At 39.6% G+C, this 26979-nt stretch overlaps 1 protein-coding gene across 5 annotated transcripts in view; it reads right to left on the bottom strand.

Moving 5' to 3' along the window:
• Window positions 1-370: 370 nt before the first annotated feature.
• Pgm2 (phosphoglucomutase 2) overlaps window positions 371-26979 on the bottom strand; it is a 38920-nt gene continuing 12311 nt past the window's right edge. For 2 of the 5 annotated variants that reach the window (XM_003471536.5, XM_063240654.1), the window contains 9 exons: window positions 26492-26685; window positions 22984-23173; window positions 22206-22303; window positions 21250-21430; window positions 21066-21159; window positions 19334-19463; window positions 18638-18827; window positions 14564-14697; window positions 9317-9945 (listed from right to left, as the gene is read on the bottom strand). In XM_003471536.5, the coding sequence (XP_003471584.3) occupies window positions 9843-9945; window positions 14564-14697; window positions 18638-18827; window positions 19334-19463; window positions 21066-21159; window positions 21250-21430; window positions 22206-22303; window positions 22984-23173; window positions 26492-26685 (1314 nt within the window). In that variant the 3' untranslated portion in view covers window positions 9317-9842. Of the gene's footprint in view, window positions 687-752; window positions 2130-9316; window positions 9946-14563; window positions 14698-18637; window positions 18828-19333; window positions 19464-21065; window positions 21160-21249; window positions 21431-22205; window positions 22304-22983; window positions 23174-26491; window positions 26686-26979 lie in introns of those variants that run through there. The other 3 variants (XM_063240651.1, XM_063240652.1, XM_063240653.1) reach the window with 3 other exon arrangements.

The following is a 26979-nucleotide window of genomic DNA, read 5'->3' as shown; positions in this document are numbered from 1 at the left end:
ATGTGGTTGATCTCTGTTCTGATAAGACACCATGTGTAGATTTCAAACAAGTCCACTCTTTGTAGAAGGCAGCACAAACCCGTCTTCATTTAAGTCTCTCTGTGCTTCATCAACAACTCTGGGCTGGGCATGGTGGACTTGCCTATAATCCCAGCACTCAGGAGGCTGAGGCAGGTGTACTGCCACAAGTTTGATGCCAGCCTCAGCTACAGAGTAAGTTCAAAGGCAGCCTGAACTGCAGAACAAAACCCTGTCTCAAAAAAGATGTATTAAAAAAATAATTTTGGGACTCACATCAGAGCACAGACTCTCTGAAGAAAGACTATCTTAGTTGTTTCTCTTGTTGTTAAGACAAAATACCCACTAATCATAAATTAGAAGAGGAGAGATTTATTTTGACTCACAGCTTGTAGGGGTTTCTGTCCATCATGCACTGGCTCTAAGCAGGACAGTATGGCACATGGCCACGCTACAAAAAAGCTGCACCCAGCATGGTGGACAGGAAGCAGAGAGCGCCACGGGAAGAGCCAGGAAGGGTGCATGGTCTTCCAGGTCAATCCCACAGTGACCTGCATCTTCTGACCAGCCCACCCTCTTCACAGATGTCAGCTGTAGTGTCTTTCAAATCCAATCAGTTTCTGAAGGTCCCCATCTGTCATGTCCTGAGGTCAGGGTTGGCAGCGGTTCTACATATAAAACATGTGTTAGTTACTTTTCTCTCATTGCTGAGACAAAATACCCAACATCCAGAGTTAAAGGAGGAAAGGTTTATTTGGCTTACAGCTTGTAGAAATTTCAGTCCATAATTGGCTGGCTCCAAGGCAGAGCAGCTCCTGGCAGAGGGGTAACAGTTCATGGCAGGTGGAAGATAGCAAAAGCAACACGGATTTCACTTAACAGCATCTTCTTTTATTTTATCCAGACAACTTAGGACAGTTAACACTTATATCGTTACTCCTAGCATTGCTTCATGAATCAACTCCAGAATCAATTTTAGCCTTATATACTCTAGATCCAGCCACCACTGAAAAATCCCCACTTATTTTTTTTATTTAAAGAAAAAAAATAGATAAAAAGGGTAGAAACAATATAGAATTTCGGAAAAATAAACAGTAAGAAATCACCAGTTGATAAGTTACATAACGTCATCTTAGAAATAGTTGCTCAAGTTACAAAATTAAAGCATACAAAGTGATATTCAAACAATGACACTGCAAACAGTTCTGCTCAATGATCCAACAAGAACTCAGTAATATGGTTATCAGTCATACACACTTGTTTTTTATCTTAAAGAGGGTAAGATTAAACAGCAAAACAGAACAAAATAGTTTATAAGGAAACAATTTAAAGAAACACAGATTTCAAAGCAAGTCCACTGGAGGTCTTCACTGTCTATCTTATTGTCTCTAGTTTTCTTCCAAATAGTTGTCCCCATCTTCACACACATTGAATATATACTGGGCATTATAGAACTTACTCCGTAGCAGATCATTACTGGATAATGAAGGCTTTTTAGGTCTTCAAGACCTGATTTTGGGGAAATCAATAATGTTTACCATAATGTTTCTCAGTCTCTTTGTAAGTAGCTGTCTTTATCTTTACATATGCTGAAATTGAACATAAGACACTAGACTAATATCACTCTGAACAGTGAATGACAGTATTGCTAGATTTCATATGATAACGCTACAGAATTAGCACTGGGTTTCTTAGTGTCTCTTCTTCTTCAGAGCATCCATTCATTACATCATGTATTATATAATCTGTTCCCGTAAATAGTTTAGAAATTCTTCCCATGTGAGACATGTATATCTATCCTTTCTGTATTATAGGGAAAAAGAGATCAAAACCAGCAACAAAATAAATTCCTAGAAAAACATGAAATGAAAAAGACATATAGGGCCACAATATTAGGTTATCTACAGTAGTTACTATGCTTTCTCTTGTTATTTTCAATAGAATTGTCCACATCATCAGGCATAATATAATTGAACATAACATTACATAGCTACTTTATTAAAAATACAACTTTGAAGATATTGTAGGACTTGAAAGCAGTTAATAATCAAAACCAGAATGGATATCTTTTACATCTTGTCATCTTCAGAGTAGTTGTCTCCACTCCCAGACTTTTTTTAAAAATTTTTTTTTATTTAAGGAGAAAAAGGAAAAAAAAAAAAAAACAACAGAAAAAGGGTACAAGTAATATAAAATTGAAAAAATAAACAGTAAGAAATCACTAGTTAATAGATTACATATTCTCATCTTAGAAATAGTTGTTCAAGTTACAAAATTGAAGCACATAAAGTCACTCCCAGACTTAATACTATCAAGGATACCATATTCGAGTGAAATCAGTTGAGGCTAAACAGCGGTCTAACAAACCAGCTTCAAATAAGATCAGTCATAGTAAGACAATGTAAGTAATACAGGGTTTCAGTGTAAGTAATAGGAAATTAAGGATAGTTACTGTGCTATAACCTGCTATTTTTGGGTTAGCTGTCTGTGCCCTCAAATGCGTAGACAGACTGAAACAAAATATAACCAAACTAAACAGAGCAATAAGACTACTATGACTTTTAAATCCTGATACACTATTAACAATGTCCTCTGCCTTCCTTTTTTATACAGTTCCTCCCTTTTCCCTTTCTCAAGGTGCTTTGTGTAGTTTGGGTCCTACTAGCTCTTTTAGTTTTAGATTAGGGGGGCAGCCTGTTATCTGAGTGTTGCTGAACCTTTTTACCCCTGAGCTTGATCTTGAGCTGTGCTCCTTTACCTACTAAAGCCACAAGGTTGTCCTTCCTTCCAGCTGCATAGCTTTCCAGTCTATCTGAGGCTGCTGGACGAGTTGTCCCTATTTCTCTCTGGTTTCCTGTCACATACAGCATTGTTTTCTCATCTTTGACTCTCAGTTTATTAACCCTCTTTCAGGTTGAGTGTATCTCCTATTCAGAGCATCTCGATGGATCCTGCCTCCTAGTCTACTCTGCCTGTGTTTCTTTTTTTGTTAGTGTATCAGAGCTATCTATATTAAAGATTATAGCTTACCATCTCTGCCTCATTTCTGCTATTTTATTCTTCTGTCACTATCTGTCCACTTTACTCCCTCATTCCACTGTCTGCCCTGTTCACTGAGGCCTCTCTGTCACTGTTGCTGGAATCCTGGTATTTTTTCCTCTCTCTCTCTCTGGAATGTCCTTCAGTATTTTTTGTAGGGTTGGGTTGGTGGCCATTAACTCCCACAGTTCCTTCTTGTCTAGGAAATATCTTATTTCTCCACTAATTTTGAGAGAGAGTTTTTCTGGGTACATCAGTCTCAGTTGCAGATTATTTTCTTTCAGAGCTTGGACTATTTCCCCTCAGGCTCTTCTCAGTTTAAGAGTTTATGTTGATAAGTCTGTCGTTATTTTGGTAATTTTCCCATTGTAGATAATCTGCTTCTTTTCTCCAGCTGCTTTTAATACTCTGTTCTTGTGGTGGATTTCTGGAATCTTATATGTCTGAGTGTAGATCTGTTTGGTTGTAGGTGCCTGGAGTTCTGTATGCCTCATTTATCTGGATATCATTTCTTTTTCTTATGCTTGGGAAGTTTTCCTTAATTATATCTGTGAATATTCTTTGTAGTTCATTTGTAGTTTCTCCTGCTTCTTTGCTCACATTTTTTATTCTTAAGTTATAAATCCTCTTGTCATCTTCTAGCCTTTGTATTGTTTCTTCCTGGTTCCTTGTTATTTTTAAGAGATCTTTTTTTTCGTGATCACACACCATAAATCTCTCTGCAAGTTTCAAAAGGGTAACTTTAGTTTCTGTCAAGGCATTTTGCCCGTTTTCAATGGAGTTTTTAGTTTCCTGGTAATCTCTTTGGATCTGTTTCACGTATTCTAGATTTTGTTTATATTCTTCATGAAAGCTTTCTCTTCCTTTTCTGAGTTCCTCCATTCTTCCACTTGGGAGGGGCTTATCATTTGTTTAATTTATCTTTTTATATCTTGCCTCACTTGGATCAGAAGTACAGTTTTAAATTTGTCTATGAGGGCATGAAAGTATTTCTTTATGTCCGCTGATGCTGTATCTAATATTGCATGATTACTGCACTGGTTCTCTTCTGTATTTATCTCTCCTGGGCTTATTTTTCCAGGGTCAGCAGCTAGAGGTTTTTTTTTTCTATCTCTTGTCATGGTCCTGGTTTCCTTCAGACAGGTCTGGGGGGATCTCTGGCCCTCTCTGGATTGCTTAGGGTCTTTCCAAAGCATGCTGACTGGGGGTTTGCTGCCCTCCCCAAATTGCTGTTACCTGAGTACCTTAAACTCCCTCCCAGGGCCTTGGGATGGTGCGGGGACACTCACCTCAGGCCACCCAGTCCAGAGTTCAGTGTGCAGGCTGGTAGGCTCAATTCCCTGAAGCTGGTGGATCACAGCAGGAAACCGGAAAGTTCTGGTTCTGTATTTTTGATTATTGTCTGAAGAGGTGTTTTCAGAAGCAGCTTCTCTGGGCTCCATTTGCAGCAGCGGCTCCGTGGGGCTCCGGCTGCATGGGCCTGGTGGTGATGAAGACATACTTGCCCACCCAGGGAACTTGGAGGCGCTCTAGTGGCGGGGGCCTGCTCAGTGCCTGTGTGGTGGGCTCGGGTCCTTGCTCGAGTGGCGAGTGCGAAGGTGGTAATGCGTCCTAGCAGGTCTGGTCCTGAGTGGCGGAACCCGCCCTCTTCCTCACGCCCTCCTAGATAAGGCCCAGATCCAGGGAAGTGGTGGTGGTGGCGGGAGCGGGGGCAGCTGGTGGTTGCCAAGTCCTTTTACTCCCCTGCTTCTGTCGGGCCCCTGGTGACAGTCAGAGGAGGCAACTGGAGGTGGTAGCGCAGGGATTGCCTGTCTCACCAGTGACCTGGAGGCTCTCAGGGCTGCACAGTGGCACAGACAGGCAGGAGTGTATGTTTGATTCATTTTTTTCACCTTAGTTTCTTCTTGGGAGGAGAGAATTCCTCTCCCTCTGATCAGGATTCCCCATGTCATACTATGTTGAGTTCTAAGTTGACTATCTCATGGAGCCACTGTAGCTGGCTGTTATCTATCTGCCATCTTAGCTCCGCCCCCCAAAAATCCCTACTTATGACTGCATGAGCCTTTGGGGAGACATTTAGACACAAGCCATAACAAACCATAACAACTCTCATCTTTCCTCTGGCTATATTCAAGATGTAGCTGATCCACTCAAGCAAGTACTGCACCAGGTCTCAGTGGATTCTCCATATACTCACATTTTTTCCTTTGTATGTTGGTTTTCACAGTAACAACTAAATCTAATTTTCTTCTAGAATAAAGAAAGGTGCTATCAATGAAAAAGAGTCACTAATAACAGGTGGGACATATCAACCTCTTGGAATGATTGAAGCCTAATAGAACTCTCCAAAAGCATCAATACCCTTTCATTGAGTTTGGCATAGATTACTAGTCCTGTATGCATGGTTCATCAGGCTGTGTGTGTGTGTGTGTGTGTGTGTGTGTGTGTGTGTGTTCTGGGACACTAAAGTAGGAAAATCAATGGTTCAAGCTCAGCCTGAGCAATTTAGCAACTTAGCTGGATCTTGTTTACTTAAAATAATAATAATAACAACAATAATAATAAGAGGAAGAAAAATAAAATTTAGCTCAGCATGAAGGCTGTGGAGTCAGTCCCCAAAAAGAAAAAGAAATGCATCACCTCTTTGGCCCTCTTACGTCAGTCCCCGGTATATTGTGTGCTGTATGTGAGACACTGGGCATGCTGATTCATCTAGTTTTTCAACTGAATACCATGGCCACTTACCTGGTCTGGCTGGGGATACCTAATCTGTGAACTACAAAAGCGTCTCATACTTCTCCATCAACTATTCGTGCTAAGAAAAGTCAAGCCAGAAATAGACTGCACTCTGTCTAACTGCACAGGTTGACAGGAAATGCAGACCACAGAGAAAGATGTTAAATATACCATCGACAGGAGGGAGCAGAACCCAAAATGTGGGAAACCCTACAGGACAGACTCAGTAGTTTGGAATAAATTACTAGGAAAAGGAAAAAGGGGATGAAGATGAATCACTTCAAGGTCAGGAAAGGAACTAAAGGAATCCTGCAGAGCCCACAGAAGAGATAAATAGCCTAAGCCACTGCCTGCAGCTCACTTTTGTTTTATTAAACCAGAGGTATTCCTGTTAGGTAGGGAGCTGTTCACTCTTGCCACAGTTTTATGTTTTCACTTTTTAAAAAATTGTTCTTTTCTAGTTAAGGTAACAGAGTTCAGAACAGTGTAGTTTTATTTTGTTTTGAGACAGGGTCTCACTATGTAATACAGTCTGGCTTTGAACTGATGGGGATCCTCCTGCCTCAGCCTCCTGAGTGTGGGGATTACAGGCATGCGCTATCACGCCCAGTCAGTATATTTTAAGGATATAATCAGGTTCAGTCATCTGCAACTTGCAACCCTAACTTCCCTTTGGAAGTTGCACAATGCAATTTTGAAATTGTTTCAAAAGGTAGTCAGACCTACTGCTGGTTCTTTGTTCTGTGTGTTCAACTCCATTCTGTCCCAGGGTTTGGTCAAATTCTAAAACTCTTAACTAGACTCAAGCAAGAGATGGCTGACAAGTTTTTTTCCCCTTCAAATTTTATTTTGGGAGCTAAGAGAGGCAGTTTGAAAAAATTTACAATCCTCAATATTACATTACATCCTGAAGACCATGACCAAAATCATGATTGTGTTGGTGACCTCCCTTTCCTCCTCCTCCTCCTCCCCCTTCCTCTCCCCTTCTCCTCCTCCTCCTTCTTCTTCAACTAATCGGACTATTTAGCTTGCATTGCTTACATGGAGAAGTCTATAGAAGAGTTGATGTTAAACTTTGATTTCCATCTGCCAGTGGTGTGATGTCTGCCTTTCAGTGAGTATACATATCTTGCGTTAAGAATGGGACAAAGGAATGAGACAGGAAGATACAAATGGTCTCAAAGAGTCATTTTGTTTTAAACACGTGTTAGGAGTCTGAACTTGAAAATGGAAAATTATAGAATTTGCCTCACTTCAAATGTTTTACTATTAAATGCAGCACGTTTGTGCACTGTAATAGTACACATAAAATATGTGTTATGTGAGTATTATCTATATGCCTATATATTACTCTTGCTAGGTCACTGATTTTTTGTTTGTTTTAAAGTTCAGGGTGTCACTAGGTGCCTTAGACTGGCCTCAAACTCACTGTCTTCCTGTCTCAGCCTCCCAAGTATCTGGGATTACAAGCATGAATCACCATACCCAGCTATACTAGATTACATTTGAGATTAAGACCCTACACTTTTTATTATTATCTAAAAAAGTGCCTGGGCCCTGGCAGAATTCAAATATGACCTAACTAGTGAACATACGAATGAATGCACAAATAGCTCTGAGAATGCTGTCTTCTAGGATGCAGAAATAATAAATATGATTTATATGCTCAAAGTAGGACATACATATTTTTCCTGTCATTTGAAGGATGTATTTTTAAAATCACAGGAACTTCCAATGTTAATGAAATAACAATATTTTCCCTTAACAGCATCATGATTGAGACAGAGCAATGAGATAACTAATGTCCTCTCAATGGTTACTGCAAAGAGGAACGGCGGTTTTTTTCTGTAACCACAAACAAAAAAAGTAAAAGTTGGCTTGCATTTCCTCCTGCAAGTCAAGCCTCAGATTTTAAGTGGGATTTGTTCTTTCTGGGTATCAAGAAAATGGACTGCCATCTCTACACTCAAACTAGATGATGAGGTACAGTAATTAGGATGCAGATGGGGCACCTGCGACAGTCTGATGACCGTGGCCACACATCTGCAACACTTCCAGCGTTTTCATGCCATGAAGTCCTGTTTTGCTTGTGGCCAGTTTCAGCCTCCATCTCCTTCAGGTGTCAAGGCAAAGCAACATCCGAGCTGGAATCTGCCCTATGTGGCAGAAAATCTTACCCCCCTCAGTGAGCTATTAGATCTTAGACAAAAGCTAACTAAGCATTCTGCCAAACAGAACTGCTGATGATTAATTGTTGCTGATAGTTGTCTTTTATGGATTTTTCTAGATAATTTAAAGACCTACGGCATAAAAGGACCTCCAAGATCATGCAGTGAAATTTTCTCATTTTAAAAATAGTAAAATTATCACACACAGTTTGTAGCTCATATTAGGGCTCACTCGGTGTTGCATGTCCTATGAGTCTGGACAAATGAGCAGTGACATGTGTCTACCATTGTAGAAAAGAGTGGTACCCTCTCTGCCCTAAAAATCCTTGGTGCTCTGCTCATTTATCCCACCCTCCTCCTGGCTGCTGGCCAGGATCTTTTTGCTGTTCTTTATAGTTTGTGTGATTATGATGGGTGTAAGTCCACCTCCTATCTGTCACAAATGTACACTCTGGTAGGATGAATGGGAAAGCCTATGCATGTGTGGGTTGAGGGCTGTACAAATATCTCTGTACCTTCTTCATTTTGCTGGAAAACTAAAACTGTCTTTAAAAAATTAGTCTTTTTTCAAAACACAAAAGACAGAATTGTAAGCACTTTGGCCAACATCACAGAACTGAGGCAGGAGGACTGAGAGTTCAAGGGCAGCCTGGGCCACGTAGAGAGACAATCTTAAAAAATTCTAGTAGGACACAAACGGTGTATCCTGAAGGTATAAAAATAAATTTTTCCTTTACTCTTGACAAATAAATGCTAGAAACATTGTAAATCTTCATGTTTCCAAACTTGCTAATAACCATTTAGGTTGACTGCAGTAACAACATTGGTAATGACTTGCTTTAAAAATAGAAAAGAGCCTGGGAGCTCTTTGGTAGAACACCTGCCTGGGATTTGTGAGGCTCTGGGTTCAAACACCAGCACTAAAAAACCAAACAAACAGCAAATCCATATAAAATACGTAAAATACATCAAGAAAACTTCGGTCTTAACTCGTGCACGCTCAAGCAGAATAATTCTGTTTTTTGTTTTTGTTGTTATTTTTTGAGACAAGGTCTATGTAGCCCAGGCGGGCCTTGAACTTAGTGATCCTCTTGCTTCAGCCTGTTGAGTGCTGGGATTACAGACATGCTCCACCATGCCCAGCTCTTTGAGTAGAAGAATTCTGAAAGGTTATATGGGCATGAGCCATGAAGAGGTAGAAGGAACAGTAAGCTATTCTGTAAGTTGCAAATACCTAACTGATTTAAAGAGATAAAATGAACTTCCACACATTGAACAAAGACAGCTATGCTGATTTGTTTCCTAGCATATGTACAACTCTCAGCATTATTAGAGCTAATGGGGTCAAAACAATATCTTTTTAAAGCACCTTTTATTCCATTTTACAGTTCCTGTGAATTGTATTTTCCCCCAAACATGAATACAACATTTGATGCATTCATTTATTTCACTTTGTAAGTAACTGATAGAAATATAAATGTACATATAGTTAAAGAGAAGCTATCTACATATGTGGCCCAGAATTCAGTAACTATATAGGTTTCCTGACTATTTCAACTATATGTAAAAAGAATACAGTAAACATACATCTATGAAACTTAAGGCATGTTAATTACAATCTGTTTTTGAAAGTTAGTTTCTTGTACATCTTCATTTAAAAAACGTAAAGGTCAGGCTTAACATTTTAACAGTCATGTTGGTTTGTTAGGTTTAGCCATCTTTAGTAACCTTGAAGAACAAATATAAAGCAATGAAAAATGTAGATCTATTTAAAATACATAAATACTTATAGTAGTGATAAATTAAACCACTAGGCCCTCAAAAAATTTCTTAAAAAAAAAAGTTCACCTTCACTGATGGTATGTTTCACGCTGGAATATTTTACTCTGCCTTTGGCTGCAGATTATATTTCTGAGGCTGGAAAAAATTTTCTTCAATAGCATCGACCAGTTCATTCAGCTCCTTCTTCAGATGCTCAGGATCACTGGAAAATAAAGGGGGAAAAAATCCAGAGGAATGTATTATTCTAGAGCACATTTTAAATGCTTCCTCTATTCACTAAGTGACACTGAAATTTAACCTCAAGAGGACAACAACAAAATAAGAAAAAATAGAACTTCAGTGACTTAGGCATGGGAACACATTTGTTGATTTAGGAAAAAAAAAAATCCCACGAGGTAAGTGTTATTTTCCCTGAAGCTTTTTCCAGCTTCCCCACTATGAATAAAATGATCCCAGTTCTTCTCATAAGGATTTTTAAAGAAACACAATAGCACTGCCATTAAAACCTGCTGAATTTTGACCAACAACGTCTGTGTAAAATCCTGAGATTGCTAAACTATGACTGTTTCCAATGAGGTTTGTCCTTAAGCTGCCATCTAGAGTGGATATGGCTGGGGACTCCCTCACACACCTGGGCAGTCAAGCACCAGGAAATGGGACTCCCCAGCACTTTATCTTTATTGATCTACCTCCAGAAAAAAACTGCCACAACCATGTAAAGTTTAAACATAAATGTAGGCAGACTGATCTCTCTAGGGAAAACAAATTTTTAAGGATTAAAAAAAGTTATTTATATTCAAACAATCAGAAAGTAAGTAACAGATAAAACTGACTTGCTGCTAAACAGGTTACTAGTGTGAGTTATTATAAATACCTAAAACAATATTTGAAAAGCTAAATCCACCATTCTTTCCATTACTTCATGCTCAACCATCTGCAAAGTTCATTTGCAAAATTTCTTTGAATAGAAAATGACAAGCCCTATAATTAGTTAAGATTGTTTGTACATTGCAAGAGCTAAACAGTACAACCAGAGCAATCAATTTTGTTACAGACATTAATTCTGACTCTGCTACACACTAGCTCAGAGCCCTTGGGCAAGTGGCTTGGCTCCTAGAGGCCCAGATTCCTCATCTGCAGAATTGGGGTAAAGACTTTATCTTGTCAAGAGAGCTGTTATACAGACTGATAGAAAATAATTAGCACATACCCAGATACAAGGACCTCAATAAATGTAGCTATCATTATAATTATTTTTATACCTATTGGCAACCTATATAGAAATTACACTTCATAAGTATGTATCAATTACACTAATCTTTTAGTCTTTTTTCCTGCTCCGTATTTGTGCCTTGAAGAAAATAACAGTTCTCCATAATTATTTTTTAAAAATCTTCAAACTAAAACCTCATTATCAACTCATTTATTAATCAAGTTTGGCTTTTAACCCCAGCAATATGCATGTTGATTCCTTTTTATATAATGATTGATTTAATGTTTCTGACATTGTGCTTCTTACATGCAGACAAAAATCAGTACTATTGTATGTGGTTTACTCAGGTAATAATTTCTAAAATTAATGTTCTGTCTTACTTGCCCCCATTTTAATCACTAACATGCTCCATTTTTATATTAAAGTATGAGAATATTTTTTAACACTTTAAAAAACAAGACAGACTCATCAGTTTAGGAATTCTTGTTTCTGAAAATCTAGGTGGATCATTTTAAGGAAACATATAGCAAAGTATTACATGTATCCATCTTGAAAAACCACATGATCTACGTAGGAACTAAATGCTATGCAGGACACTCAGTTTGATTCTGGGTTGGAAGAAAAGAGCTCTTTGGAGGATTTTCAGGCAAGCTGGAGTTTACATCAATTTGATGAGGCTACAGTCCCCAGCTATTCAAATTCTAATCTTGGTGTCACTGGGAACCTGTAATCTCATTAATACTTATCATCACTTGACTTTAAGTGAAGGAAGCTTTCTAGATGATCTGGTCAGGTCAGATACTGAAAGACATTAACTAGGCAGAATTGAGGTTGTCCTGACCAATGTAACCCGTGTCCTGCAGCTTCACCCCAGGCCCGAGAACTCCAGCCTCCCTCGGGCAGCCTGCGCTACAAACCTCAGACTTGCAGCCAGTCCCATAGTCACTGCCAATCCTTTGTAATAAATCTCTTACTATATACATTCTGCTGGCTCTGCTTTCTCTGTTGGAACCCTGCCTTGATATAGCTATTCGTTAATAAAACTGAGGTAACCAGGGAAGACCCTTGATCTCCGCTGCTGCATAGAAGTCTTTAGTAGTAAGGTATCATGGAATCTGCACCTTACTTTCAAATACTTAAGGGGAAAAAATGCAGTTTTTGAGAGCAAACATTGCAAAATGCTGCAATGATTAAAGTGGTATCAGCAAATAATACCTCATGATCTGTTTTCAGAAATAAAATTTTATTGGGATATAACCACCCCCATTCCTTTAAGTATATGGCTACTTTTGCACTATAATGGCAGAGCTAAGCAGTTTCAACAAAAACCACACGGTCTGCAAACCCTAAGATATTTACTACCTGGCTCCTTACAGGAAAAAAATTGCCAACCCATGGGGTGAAGGGCATGTGGGTTCACTGCATTACTATTTTAATATTTCAACATGTTTGAAACTTTTTAAAGCAAAATGTTGGACAAAATTAAAGACAGTTCCTCCAACAAAAATACTTTTAAACAGTAGGACTTATATTTGCAGAAGATTTTCTGTTCTAAATGACCAGTAGGTTGTGGAATTCCATTAATAAATTAAATCCACAATATAAAATATATTAATAACATTTAAATTTATCTTAAGTCATGTCTTCATCACTGCATGGTAGGGACACTGGTGCCTTTTCTGAACGAGTACATTATACCCACTGACCAACCCTGAACCTAATACTCTACTTACTAGACGGAAGCAACATTTCAATAAAAGCAATATAAGTACAACTTTTCAAAGTTTTTTTTTCCCAGCAATTAATAATGGGTCCTTTTTTTTTTTTTTCTTGTTTTCTCTCTGTTTTTTTCTCCCCCCAACTGTTTTCTTTTTCGGTACTAGGAATTGCACTTAGGTCCCTGTGCTTGCCATGCAGGCACTGAGCTGCTGATCTATACTCCTGGCCCCTTTTTTAGCAATCTACAAACAAACATTTGAATTGAATATTCATTCAATAAGTTACGGAAAAATTTAAATCGCATAAAGCTTTTAACTTAGGGTTATTATTATAAAGGAAAATTTCTAAAATATTTGATACATTTAACAGCGTATTAAAAAGGACAGAGATACAGAGAAAATATATTTAAACTGGACTGATGTACATTTGTTTTTCAAAGAATGATGTACAGAAATATAAAAATACTAAGTGAAAATGCCTATGGAAAGTCACACTCAACATCATAACAGCTGAGTATTTAACCATATGGAAATTTTGATACAACCAGAGCAATCAATTTTGTTACAGACATTAATTCTGGCTCTGCTACACACTAGCTCTTTACCTTCTCAAGAGAGCTGTTGTATAGACTGAGATATAAAATAATTAGCACAGAACCAGATACAAAGGCCTCAATAAATGTAGCTATTATTATAATTATTTTTATCCCTATTTATAGTATTAAAATAAACTGCTGGTAATGCAGAATTCTTAAAAAATGTGTGCTTTATGCATCTGTCTGCTGGTTGAGCTCTTGCCCCAAGATGTAAATTTAAAAACTGATACTTGACCTCATTTTAGAATAATTTGGACATCAAAATCTGTACTTTCTTTTACTGTAAACTTTATAAAATGTAAATACAGATCATCCATATCCAATAAAAATTAGCATTCAAATTGAGACATGCTGTCAATATATACACAGAAAAGATTTTGAAGGATTAGAAATTTTTTTATATAATAGCTCATAATTTTTTACAATTTTAAAAAATATGTCATGGTAATGTTTTGTATGTTGTGTCTTAAGTTACAGAAAATATTACTGAAATTAATTTCACTTGTTTGCCCTTCTTAAAAAATGTGGTTAGTAAACAATTTTAAGTTGTGTATATGGCTTGCATTTGATTTTTTTTTCCTATACTGAGGATTGAAATCACAGCCTCACGTTTGAAGTCTGATTGCTGTTGGACACCTTTTGAAAACACTGCCCTGATTCTCAGCATACCTTGGGGAGTGACAGTTAGCTTAGTATCCAACAGGTATGCAGTATTGCATTTATATCGGGTGAGGACAGCGATCTCAGGGCCATTGTTAAAATTTAAAGCATTATGACTGTAGAAGGTGACCAGCTCGTGTATTTTGCCAAGAGCACAGAGACAGACATGACCCTGAAGCTACCAGCTCATCCACTCTCTGGTGGCATGGACTCTTTCTGAGGTAGCTCTTTGTCCTCCCTGAGACCCAACTCAGACCTGTGTAGACATCAAAGATGTTTACGAGTACACATGACAGGGATTTTAATTTATTTTATCAGTGACCCGAGAAGGCTGCAGGTTGAAAGGCAAAAAATTCAGACACTTGCTTCCAAAAGAATACTCGAAAAAGGGAAGCTTTAGCATTATTACTGAAATTAGGAATGTACTTTTCCCACCCAAACACGGGTAGAAAAGGAGAAGGGAAGAATGAAGCACTCTTCCCTGGGTGCTCACACAGTTGTTTATTTTACGACACTAACACAGTTTCCAATTAAACTACACCCTGGAAAGATGAACATTTGTGCTCGGCACTTGAACACAGCCAAGTGGAAGTCTGGAGAATGCAAGTCACGCCAGCTGCGGTGCCATCATACCTGTTCCCAGGAGGGGCACACAGCTCCGCGTAGTACTTGATTTTGGGCTCTGTCCCGCTGGTCCGCATGGTGGCCACGCCTCCATTAGCAAAGGTGAAGGTGATCATTTGGCTGCTTTTACTAGTGGGAAGCACCTAGGAATTAATTTACATGTGTCATGCATTTAAATGGTACCACAAACTGTTCTGGCCTATTATCTCCCCTTGGATGAGCAAATAAAAACTACCCAACAGATACAATGGTAAGACAGTAACAATTTTACGGAGATCAGAAAATGGTCTCCATGTGAACGAACGACTCAGTGGCGATGTCAATTTATGAACATTAAGTAACTTAATAAACAGGTTTTTTTGTCTTCCTAGATCTATTAAAGCTACTATAGTTTTATTCAAATTAAAAGACATCATTTTACAAAAAACTGACAAATAGGTTAATAACACTACTAATTTTTTTGGTTGTTGTTTAAAACAGGGTCTCACTATGTAGTTCAGGCTGGCCTTGCCTGCCTCGGCCTCCAGGATGCTGAGATCATAGGCATGCACCAACATAACGGGCTCAAAAAAAAAACCAATTTTTTTTTGATAGTATCTTGTTGTACAATGAAACTTAGCCCCAAAGAATCCATAGGACTTTTTAAAAAATGTAAAGCTTCTGGCAATGATAGATGTATTTATAGTTGATAGCCCCCCCAAAAAAGCTCCACTAAAATTATACTAGAAATATTTTCACAAGAATGAACACAATGCAAATTAAAAAAAAGAGGACGAATCAGGTGATAGGGTTGTGGGTGAACACAGAAGTTAGAACAGATGGCGCAGAAGAACTGCTACGATGGGACTTGTAACGACGGGATCTTAGTGGCTGAGCAGGAGCCAGTCCGTGTGAGCTGCAGAATCCCGCCAGGCTAACGAACCGCAGGCAGCAGGTACACAAAGGCTCATGTGTGGCAGGGGTAACACACAGGCTTGGTTCGGCCAACAGTCAGGGAGCCAGCTCGGTTCCATCTGTGCAGGTGCTGCTTCAGCTCTCCAGTGACAGCCAGAAAGGCTGCAGAGCTAGAATACCAGGCACCAGGGCGGGCACAGGAGGGTGAAGAATGGGACTGCACTTCCCTGCCCGCAGGCATGTTTGCAGGGCCTTGGCACCCCAGCTTCTTGCCCGTGGCTAGGCTTAGGTTTTTTTGGAGCAGCCCAACAGCTCTAAATGAGAGTCCCCCTTAAGACATGGACTTGCGACCCAATATCCAAGTGAAGTCTCTTATCTGACTCACACCGATGCAGAGACCTTCCAATCAAAGCATACAAAGGAAGCTGGGCACATGCCTGTAATCCCAGCACTTTGGAAGGTTAATTCAGGAGGATCTGAAGTTGAAGCCCAGTTTGAGCAATTTAGCAAAGGCCTGCGTCATAATAAAAAAATTTAAGAGGAGTTGGGGATATAGTTTAGTGTGTAGGTCCTGAGTTCAATCCTCAGTACTGCCCAACAACACAACAAACCAAAAATAAAATATGTAAAGGATAATTAGCGATGGTCAGCCTTCTGGGGAAAGACAGTGAACAAATGAAAAAGTCCAGAACCAAGAGAGAAGAAATTCCCTCTCTTTATTTTTTTTTCAGACAGGACCTCAAACTGGCTTTGAACTGGTGATTCTTTTGCCTTAGCCTATGAGTGTTAGGATTAAAGGTGTGTGTCATCAGCTTAGTGAGATCTATATTTTTTAAAGGTATAACTAATATCTTAGAGAGGTAAGATATAATACATATATACACAATAAGGATACGGTGCCATTTTTAATAACTTAGTAAAGGCTGAAATAGAGTCAATAGAAACATGAAAATTAGTGGAAGAAATCTTCCCCAAAGTAGAAGACAGAGATGAACAGGAAAGAATAACATAAAACAGTAAAAGTAGAGTGTCAGTCTTACAAAGCCAGCCTCTTCCTAGGACCTCCTTAAGAAGGAGAAATTATTTTAAAATTCAACCAGTCCCTTCCTTGACACATACCCAAGTAAACTCTGCATTAAAGGATTCACAGGTCAAACAAGACCCACAAAGTCCCCCAAAAAAATGACTAAAAAGAGATACAGAGGAATGTCATCACTGAGCAATCTCAGAACATGAGATTAAAGTTAAAATTCCCCAAATCTTCTCAGACAGGAAAGTCAAGTGCAAGGCAGTGACTAAGTGTGACTTTCACAGTCTTGTACACACACACACACACACACACACACCGGCCTGTTAGCTGGAGGAGAGAATGAGTGGATACTTCATGTGACTCTGAGAACTGAACAATACGTAAGCATCGCTTTCACAACTGAGTTAATAAAGTGTGAGGGCAGAGTGGGGCATTTTCAGACCTAAAAACCTCTAAAAATTTACCTCCCATTCACTTTTTTTAGACAATGTGATTCAGGAAAATAAATATAGAAAGAGGAAGCCCTGATGGCAGCAGCAAGGGTCTCAATTCTGGCCAAGGGCATTTCCAGGGTGCCAGCTATGTATTCAGTTCTGAGAACAGCTGACCTGGCCTGGATGGAGGGACCAAGAAGGGACCACTGTCCCAAAATGGAACCCACAGACCAGCTGGATACTTGGACTCTGTGGAAGCTCTATGGAGAGGTACTTGGGAGGAAGTAGTGACAGTTACATTTTTTTATACAAATTAAGGATGTCTAGCAGAAAACCCACTACTTAGCTATGCAGGCCACAACAGTTACTTAGTCACAAAAGCTCAGAATGTGCAAGGGCAGAAATAGTGAGTACTGAATAGAGGAAGTATAAGAACCTAATACTTATAGCTTATTAATTTATTAATTTTCCATGATAGAAAATTAATCATTTCTGAACCCTGATGAGTCAAAACATCACCATAGGAGCACATTATTGAGAACTTTTGCAGTAAACACTTGAAGAAACAATTACGAGGGTGTGGTTGTCTCAGCACGCCAATGGGGACATTGGAATCCTTTTAATACTATTTATTCCTCAAAAATATATTGTGTGTAGGTGAAAATAAAAATGCAAAATGGTAAATACAAAAGATCTAACATTTCATAAGCATTACTCTCTTCCTAACCCACTGCCAGGTAAGCAATAATTCTGCCACCTTTGGCCCCAGTAAGGGGTCCACACAGTGTACAGAATGCAAACCATGGTTTATAGCGAGCAGCTCCCAAACACTGAAAGAATAATGTGATGAACTGCAGAGTAAGCACTGGTTCTCAAAGGCTGGACCAGTTGTATCAGCATCTGGGCACCTGGAAACTTGTTAGAAAGTAAATTCTCAATCCCAACCCTACAGCTACTCAGTCAGAAACTCCAGGGTGGACTGCAGCACTCCTCGTGTTGTCCAGCCCTCTGTGTGATTCTGACGCAGTTGATAAGGGAGGAGGACAGAAAGGGAACACTGGATCCAACGTTACGAGACCAGATTGTCCTGGACCACCGTTGTGGTGTATGTCTAGATGCTCCTGTAAAGCCTCATGCACTCAGAGGTGGGGCTTTTGAATGGATCACAGTGGTGTGACATTGGAAGGTGAGGCCTGGTTGGAGGAGATGGGTGACTGGGAGTGTGGCTTGGAAGCAGGTATCTCCCTCTCCTCCCTTGACCTCTTCCTGCTTCCTGGCTGCCACATCAGGAGCTCTTTCTCCTCCACGATGTCCCTCTGCTATGCTACCCCTGCCTTTGAGCCAGCCAATGGTGGACTGAAACTCTACAAACTGTGTACCAAAACAAACTTCTTTTAGTTTGCAAAGTGTCAGGTATTATGTCTCCACAATGACAAAGTACTAAGACAACCATCACCTCATGGCTGTGTGGTCACACACAGGCTTTACATTTCTGAGTGCTAATTTCCTTACGTGTTAAAGGATGGCATGGGCTAAGATGAATAACGAGTACCTTTTAGTTCTAGTCTATGATGTTTAATTTCCCATTTATTTTAAAGCTTATCACTATGCTTAAATGCCTAAAAATCAGCTTCACCTAATCATATGACTGAATAAGTGAATCTACTCAAATTATAAAAAAGGTAAACAGAAAAGAGTTTGGCTGACAAAATAAGCATTACTTACAGCTTTTTTATCAGGTTGGCTATCATCATAGCCAGTTGTAAGATCCCGGATAGCAGAAATTTCAAATTTGCCACAAGTTTTTGGATAGTGATTCTTCCCATCATAGTTTCTTAGGTTTTCAAACAACTTTTTAATGATGCCTTGATCATGGCAGATAAAATATGAAGCTTTGGTAATATGATAGCCATACCTATCAAAAAATAGAAATGCATGCAAAATGAGCAATACAATAAGTCTGCAGAGTGTACACAGGGTATATTAACTAGTATATTCTAAACAAATAACCATAAATAGCTTCGAAAGAATAACAGCATTAAAAAAGAGGTCTAACAGTTCATCCCAAGGATCAGCAAATGATGAACTGGCCTTCAGCATGTAGGTATAAATTAAATTTTTATTGGAACGGAGACACTTCACATGCATACTCTGAGCTGTCATCGGGTATCTAAAATCTTATTCTTTAATCAGCCATTTCTACAACTAACATTCTTGCTTGTTAAGAGGTAAGCACCTGCAAATGGTATTAACTAATAAATGGTTAAGCATCAAAAGGAAAATATGATCTTATTTTTCACAAGAAACAAAATCCATCACCCAAGCAAGAGCATCAGAAGTAATATTAGTATGCCATGTATAAGAACATAATAAAACATTTAAAAATATTACTTCAATCAAATAGAATCTGTAGAAACTTACTCCACATAGATGGCCTTTAGCTGCTGAGACAAAGACAAATTCTTGGTTGCTAGAAAGCTAGCCAGCTCTGCACTTATGACAGCTGCACTGACTCCATCTTTGTCCAGAACAAAAGGACAGCACATATACCCTGCAGAAACATGCGTCATACACACACCTTTAGGAGTAGATTCACAGTGCCTACACAGCAACAGGCATATGTGTGCATGCACCCTCTTGTACATTAGGAGTGGAGAAGTATTGAGCATATGCATGGTTCCCAGTAACCATCATATGTTTTGAGAATTCAGCCCAGTGCCTACAACAGAGCAAGCCTTCAACAAGCTTCCTAAACAACCCATGAGGCGGTTTCTCTCTTTAGGTTACATGATGCTCTCTGACTATGCAGACTCATTCCAACTCATATGAAATTGGTTCCAATTGCTTTAATCCACATCAATGTCTTTCTTCTCCGAAACAGATTGTTCTGGAAGTTACATGATTCATCTTGGCACCTGGCCTGTCATGTATGTCAGTGGTCCCCAAGCCTCATGCAATTATGCGTTTGTGACTGATGTATTGTCTAGCGCTCGGATTGGTGGTGTGAGTGCTACACCTGCCTAGGGGTGGAGCCAGAATATCACATAATGGCGGGAAGGTGTGCCTCTGTCTGTCTGTCTGTCTGTCTCTTTCTCTCTCTCGCCAGTTTCTGCCTTGCTGTTTGTGGCTGCCATGAACTGCGGTCCCACCATGCCACACTGCCTTGGAACCAACTGAGTATGGACTGAAACCTCCAAGAACTGTAAGAAATAAACTTTTCCTTCCTTAACTTTAGGCATCAGGTACTTTGTCTCAGCAATGAGTAAAAGGTAACTAAGATATGGCCTCTACACTTTTTCGGGTTACTTAGCTAGATCTATTATAAGCAGCTGTAGGTCAAGATCAGTGTGATCCGATTCTTCCAGAGTCACAGAGTAGCAGATATTTGACTAATAGTTGAGAAAAACGTGTATAATTTTTTTTTTAAATAAAAAACTATAGGAGGGTAATTTTGCCAAATCTGACAACAGAAAAGCAAACTGAGCTATTACACTTCACTCGATTAGTTAAACAAATGATACACATATGCTGCAGGCACTATACAGATGAACATAAAGTCAAGGCACAATAGTTTTTAGTAAGTTGCTTTTACTAAGTTAGCCATTAAACAATTTCTGGCACAAATATCTGAATTCCACATCTCTTCTTTTTGCTCATCTAGTGATGAACCATTTAGGACAAGACTTTTTCAACTGTTCGGCTGGACTCAGACTGTCCCTTCTATGACCATGACCTTGCTGAGGGCATCACAGCTGCAACTTCTCTCCCCTGAGCAAGATCCTCATTAGCACTTCTGGGGCAGGCAGATTCTTATCAGGTTTGGATACTTAACACCACAGGGAAAGAAACATCACAACTTCCCTAAAATATGGCTTCTCAAGCTACAAGCAGCCATGTGCTCAGTGTCACTGTGTTTAGTCATCTGTGGGTGGCCTGATTATTCACAAAGACCGCTCCATTTTGCTGAAATAAATATGAGATGCCAATTTTGGAGTAGGACAGTTCAATGGTTAATGCCCAAGAAACAGAGAAGCAAAGTAAACCGTGAGCTCTTGTTTCACTGTGGATCTGCTGAACTCAAGCTAAATCTTTCTCTTACTTGTTTATATCCGATACATTAACAGATTCTATGATCCTCATTTTCACTTCTTACCAATAGCCTCTTCAAATGCAAATAAGACTGTCTTCCCCTGGTCTATGAGTTGTTTGGCTCTGTTTCCCATCCATTTAAATCCAGTTAGTGTTTCCTATAGGGGTAACACAAATGAAAAAGAAACACCTGAGGTCTTCTACAGCGCAAAAGAAAGGAAAACGTACAAGTCCCACAAATACCTTACCTCAAAATGAAACCCTTCCTTCAGAGCAATGGCACGCAAGATTTTGGATGAGACGGTGCTGGACAGCATATATGTGTCTCTGAGGGCACTTCGATCTTGGTTCTTTTCTTTCCAAGAAGTGAAGAGCCACCAGCCCAAGAGGGCCCCTAGCTCATTGCCTGAAAACACTCTCCATTCGCCACTGAAAGAAACACAGCCCATTCATCTCAGTGATCTTCAGGGAGGCATCAGCAACAGGACAACTAAGCAGACAAGGCACGTCGTACTTTCTACAAAACTGTTCTCATCTTATCTTTCAACACTGGCCAGAAATAAGCTGCCACTTCACAAATATTTAAGTAGCAACTATGTATGGGTCAGTTTGCCTGGGCATACACTCTGTCTTTGAATTTTGTGTAAAAGAAGAATATCAAGGATGACATGGAATGCTTTCATTTTAACCCTTGGTAAAGGCTTTCATTTTAAAACACTCCTTCGTATAAACTCTATGATTGGAACTTGTCTTGGCCATTGTGCCAATACCTCAGGGGTGTTCTCTGTCGGCCACCTAACCCTGCATTTCTCTGAAGATCTGGCTCCTTAACAAATCCACCAGCAAACACTGAACTGCAAAGCCAGCACCAAGCAAAGAGTTTTGGGCTTGTGTAGCAGTGAGATATTATTTTTATTAAAATCCATTAAAACATGAGGGAGGATCACAAAAAGTAATTTCAATTCCAAATACACAGTGGGTTGATTTAGTCTACGAATGCTTGCCAATGACGCAGTGCTTCTATCCTTCAGATCAACAGCTTGCTCTGTTAGAGATTCCAGAGAAGGTCTGTTGAAATGCTTTGCAAAATAAATGTAAACTTAGAGAAAAATGTTTCCACATGGGCTCAGCCTGCCTGCAAATATGTTACTGCCAAAGATGTCATCCTTTATATTTTCCATTATAGAATTACAATTAATTTCACCTGTCTTGTTTTTCTGCCACAGCAAGTCTGTCGGCATCTGGGTCATTTGCTAACACAATTTTGGCTTTGATTTTGTCAGCCAAAGCAAAAGATAAAGTCTGGAAAAGAGCATGAAAATAAAAGATTATTTAAATCAAGAATGGAGTATATTGCAGACTTTTAAACAGTTCAGATTTTTAAAAGCTAAACAAGGATTTTCTTCAAACGAAGCATAGATTTTACTTCTGGAGCTGGTCTTATTTCGTCAGATATCTTTCTAAGCCAGAGGTTAGCTAAGGAGGCGTCAGGGCACGGCCCATACCTGCCCTGTGATTATACACACATGTGACTATGTGTAGATGGACCGGTATTTCTAGGCACTGCTGTGTGACCAACCTCACAAACAAACAAAAATAACTCTCTCAGTATCACATGTTATCCAACCGTAAAAAATATTATGAGAACTATCTATAATTTTAGTAACACTCCTTCATATCAGAAAAGTGACAATAAAGGAATAAATGTCATAATATTAAAAAAAAAAAACTCCATTCTCTTACTGCTAGCTTTGGTATTAAACACAGCAAGTTAAATTTTAATTAAATGAAATTGATTGAAAGCATTATTTAGATCTTGGCTCTTGCACCCTGATGTTAGATATGATGACTAACCAACATACACATTTCCAAGGAAGAAAGCCATTTCTCTCCAAAACAAAAAACACAGGAAATACTTCCTTTGAGAGTAAGTTCTGACATTATAGTCAAGGCAGATTTTTAATTTTAAAAATGTAGATTACCAAGACTCCTTTGCCCTCTTCAGGATTCGGGTATTTGACAGTTGGAAACTCAGGATCTGGGTCTTTCTGTTGAGGCACGGCCTCCGGAGGAGCCAGGCTAAAAGCCTTGAATGCTGCCTGCACGAAGTCATGCGCCACCCCGTGGACAGAGGTGTGCACGAATTTCTCCTGCGTCTCCCTGTTCACGCTCCTGCAGTGACACACCATGGAAGGCACGGTGAGGGGTGAGAACGGGAAGGCTTGCAAAATATCAGAGAATCAGATTCTTAAGGCTAGAAGGAGCTAATGGAATAAGAATATATGAGAAAACTGAGTATCTTTCTAGTTTCATTTTAAAAGAGAAAGGAAAAAAGAGAGAAAGAAAACTTGGCCCCAAAATGTTTTTGCTTCCCTTCCATACATGCAAGTGTTCAGTTTTACCCCACAGTTACTTTCAGCAAATCTGCTTAGCTGCAGGTGTGTCTCAGGATACACTCCTGGCACCTAAAGTGGAACTCAGCAAAGCCATGCGGGCTCAGCTTCCAGGATAAGACCCACAGCTGTACCATGGGTGCTGCTGCCAGCAGCGCCTGAGCTGAGCTCCAGGGCTGGGGGCGAACTCTTTATTAGCTTCAGAAATGACTTTCAAAATGGTGAAAACTGTGATGAATTAGTCTATGTATGGATACATAGAGAAACAAATAAATTCTTTCTTTGTTAAGTAACAATCCTGCCTGACAAAGCACCATCGCCTAGAGGTTCAATGTAGGCTGCATAACCCTAGAAAGAAAAATTAACAGAAGTCACAGAAAAGTAGACAAAAGGCTTTAAAAACTTCTGTGTTTTGTCTCCCAGGAGAAATGCATACATGAACATAGTGTGTCCTAAAAGAACAGTGATCTAAGACAAATACACGTTTGAGTAAAAAAGCCTCTGAGCTAACACACTCTTGTAATTTCAATTACTCAGGAGGCTGAAGCAGGAGAATTATGAGTTTGAGGCCAGCCTGGACAACTTAAGGCGATTTTGTCTCAAAGGAAAAAAGAAAAAGGTTTGAAATGCAGCTCAGTACTCTGGGTTCAGTCCCCCGTACTGCACGCACATATGCATAAATAGATTTATCTGGAAAAATATATATGCAAGATCAAGGAAGATAAATCTGAAAAAAATCTCCTGGACATTAAAATCCATTACAAAGCTATGGCACTACATATAAAAAGGCAGATTAGAGGACAGAATAGAGACCAAGAAAATCGAATTTGGAATGGGAAATGTCTACGAGAAGCAGCAAAGCTTAGTGGCTATACGCCCCGGGACCGGCTCTAAGTGTGAACTCTGAGCTCTGTCATTTACAGGCTACCTGACTATTCGCTGTTGCTCAACCACTGTGCCAGCTTTGTCTTCTACAGAATGACAAAACACAGAACCTGCTGCTTTAGGCACTGCTGGCAGGGTTACGATGAGATCACAGGTGAAGAGCCTGAAGCAAATATCTGATAAGAAACATTTAGTTAGTGAATTTTTTTTTTTGTCTTTTTGAGACAGGGTCTCTCTGTGCAGTTCAGGCTGGCCTTGAGCTCACTTTGTAGCCCAGGCTGGTCTCAAACTTGCAAGAATCCTCCTGCCTCAGCCTCCTGAGTGCTGGGATGACAGGCATGCGCCACCGCGCCTGGTTCCCTAGAAATTATTTTCTAAAGGTGACATTTTTAGTCAGAAAAAAAAATCTCACAATTTATGATATTGGTATAACTGCAAACTTTTCAGAAAAACCATAAACGACTGCCTTATCTCACATCATGAAATATTAGAAAATTTACAGTGACTCAAAGGATTCAAGTTTACAAAGTGTAAACATGAAAGTTCAGGAGAAACAAGAATTTTTTTTTTTTTTTGTCTTTTTCGTTTTTATCGGTACCAGGGATTGAACTCACGACTGCCTGCTTACAAGGCAGGCGCTTATGCCGCTGAGCTAAATCTCCAGCCCCAAGAATTTTTTTTCTTATAATGTTGCAGAGGAAGTCTTTTAAGGCATGACATGAAGCTATAAATCAAAAGATCAATAAATATTTTTTAAAAATTCTAAAAGTGCAACAAAAAATTTTAATGAAAAACTACAAAAGTAACAATAGGAAGGAAAACAACACTTGAAATAAATAAGACTGGGTTCTATCTAACCAAGGAAGTTTTACAAAACATAAAGGATGAACAAATGCATAAGAAAATATGTTAAATATAACAAAAGTTTATTCATATCTTAAAAAGGCAAATGAAAGTTAGACATTACTTTCAGCGAGCACATCAGGAAAAATGGGAGTGGGGTAACACCCCCCTGAGGAGGAAGGTGTGGTTGTAATGTTTGGGGGTGCAGGTGGAAGCGCCAACTGCAGTGACATTTTTGGAGAGCAATTTGTGAGCCTCTGTCAACTTTGAAAATGTTCATACAATTATTCTGATGCCAGAAAGTTATTTCAAGGGGCTGCACATGCAGATCCAACAACTCTGTATGGGGGTTTGGCTCCAGTACTGCTTGGAGTAAGAAAAACCTGTCAACTCTTTATGGAGTCGGGAGCAGAGGGAAACCTAACAAATGTGTTTTGTTTGGATTATGCGCCAGTAGAGAAAATAGTCACCCACAATGAGGTGTGAGGAGAGTTCTCTTGGGAAGGAAAAAATTCGAGGATCTAGCAGCATGGAACTCGGGTTGCAGCTGAGAGAACACTGCGCTGGGATGACACCAGCTTCATATGCGACTGGGGTCATACTCTGTCCAGGAGCTGCCACCAAGTGGCCTCATACAGTACTGCAGACAAACTTCCCCTCCACGCTGTCTTGATGGGGGACAGATGGGAGTAGTGTGACCTAGTGTTCAGCTGGGAAGGACAGCACTGTCACCCGTCACCCGCCATATATAAACATATGTACACACATACAGGTATGAGACACATATACGCACATCTATGAAAATATATACAGCAGCTCAGCCGACTGTGGCCCATGTGCTGTTGTACACAGTGTTTAGCGAACACAGCCGCCCAGTACTGCTGCACTGATGGCCAACAAGACTGCTTGATTCTACAGCTTCTAAACTGACAAGATGAGAGTCTGTGTAACCTGCAAAACCGGAAACATTTCTATCTGACCCTGGAGGAAAACTGGCCAAGCCATTGAGGCAGGAGGGCTGCAAGTTTAAAGTCAGCCTGGGGCTGGGGGTTTAGCTCAGTGGCATAAGCACCTGCCTTGCAAGCAGGCGGTCGTGAGTTCGATCCCCGGTACCGATAAAAATGAAAAAAGACCAAAAAAAAAAAAAAAAAAAAAAAAGTCAGCCTGAGCTCATAGGAAGATGAGAGAGAGAGAGAGAGAGAGAGAGAGAGAGAGAGAGAGACACAGACAGACAGACAGAGAAAGAGCAGAGACAGAGAAATAGAACAAACTCAACCCACTGTCCCTACATGAATCCTCTATATTGATAGAAATTGGCCTAGTCATAAACTTAACTCATTTAAAGTCACCAAAGACATAATCCGGTTACCTGTGAAAACAGTATTTTTTAAGATCTTCAAAGTAGTCATTATTGATGGAAGCAGTAGGGTTGTGAAGGAGTGGACTGCCATCAATTAAAGAATCATCCCAAGCTTGAGGCCAGGGCTCCAGATTTTCTTCAATAGCTTGAGAAATCCCTTTATCGTGTGGCGAGATGATCTGGGCCCCATTGTCCCAGTAGACCTAGAGAAGCCAGAGACACATTAAAAAAATTCAGGGTTAGCTGGATTAGGTGGTGCACACCTATCATCCCAGCACTCTGAGAGGCAGAGGCAGGAGGATCACAAATTGGAGCCCTACCTGCCAAGACCCTGCCCCAAAACATATAAAATTTTATTTTTTTAAAGTACTGGGGACATCAGTCAGTGTGACAGCTGTGGGTTCAATTCCAGCACAGCACAAATAAATTTTAAAAGTTCAATGGAAAGCAACCAGCCATTATCTATTCTTCCATAAAAGAATGTGTAAAGCAAGAAG

Source organism: Cavia porcellus, unplaced genomic scaffold (genome assembly GCF_034190915.1).
Source record: "Cavia porcellus strain 051 isolate PalLab524CR breed Dunkin Hartley unplaced genomic scaffold, mCavPor4.1 scaffold_30, whole genome shotgun sequence".
NCBI lineage: Eukaryota > Metazoa > Chordata > Mammalia > Rodentia > Caviidae > Cavia > Cavia porcellus.
The sequence above is the reverse complement of the archived record's forward strand: the minus strand, read 5'-3'. Positions and strand labels throughout refer to the sequence as shown.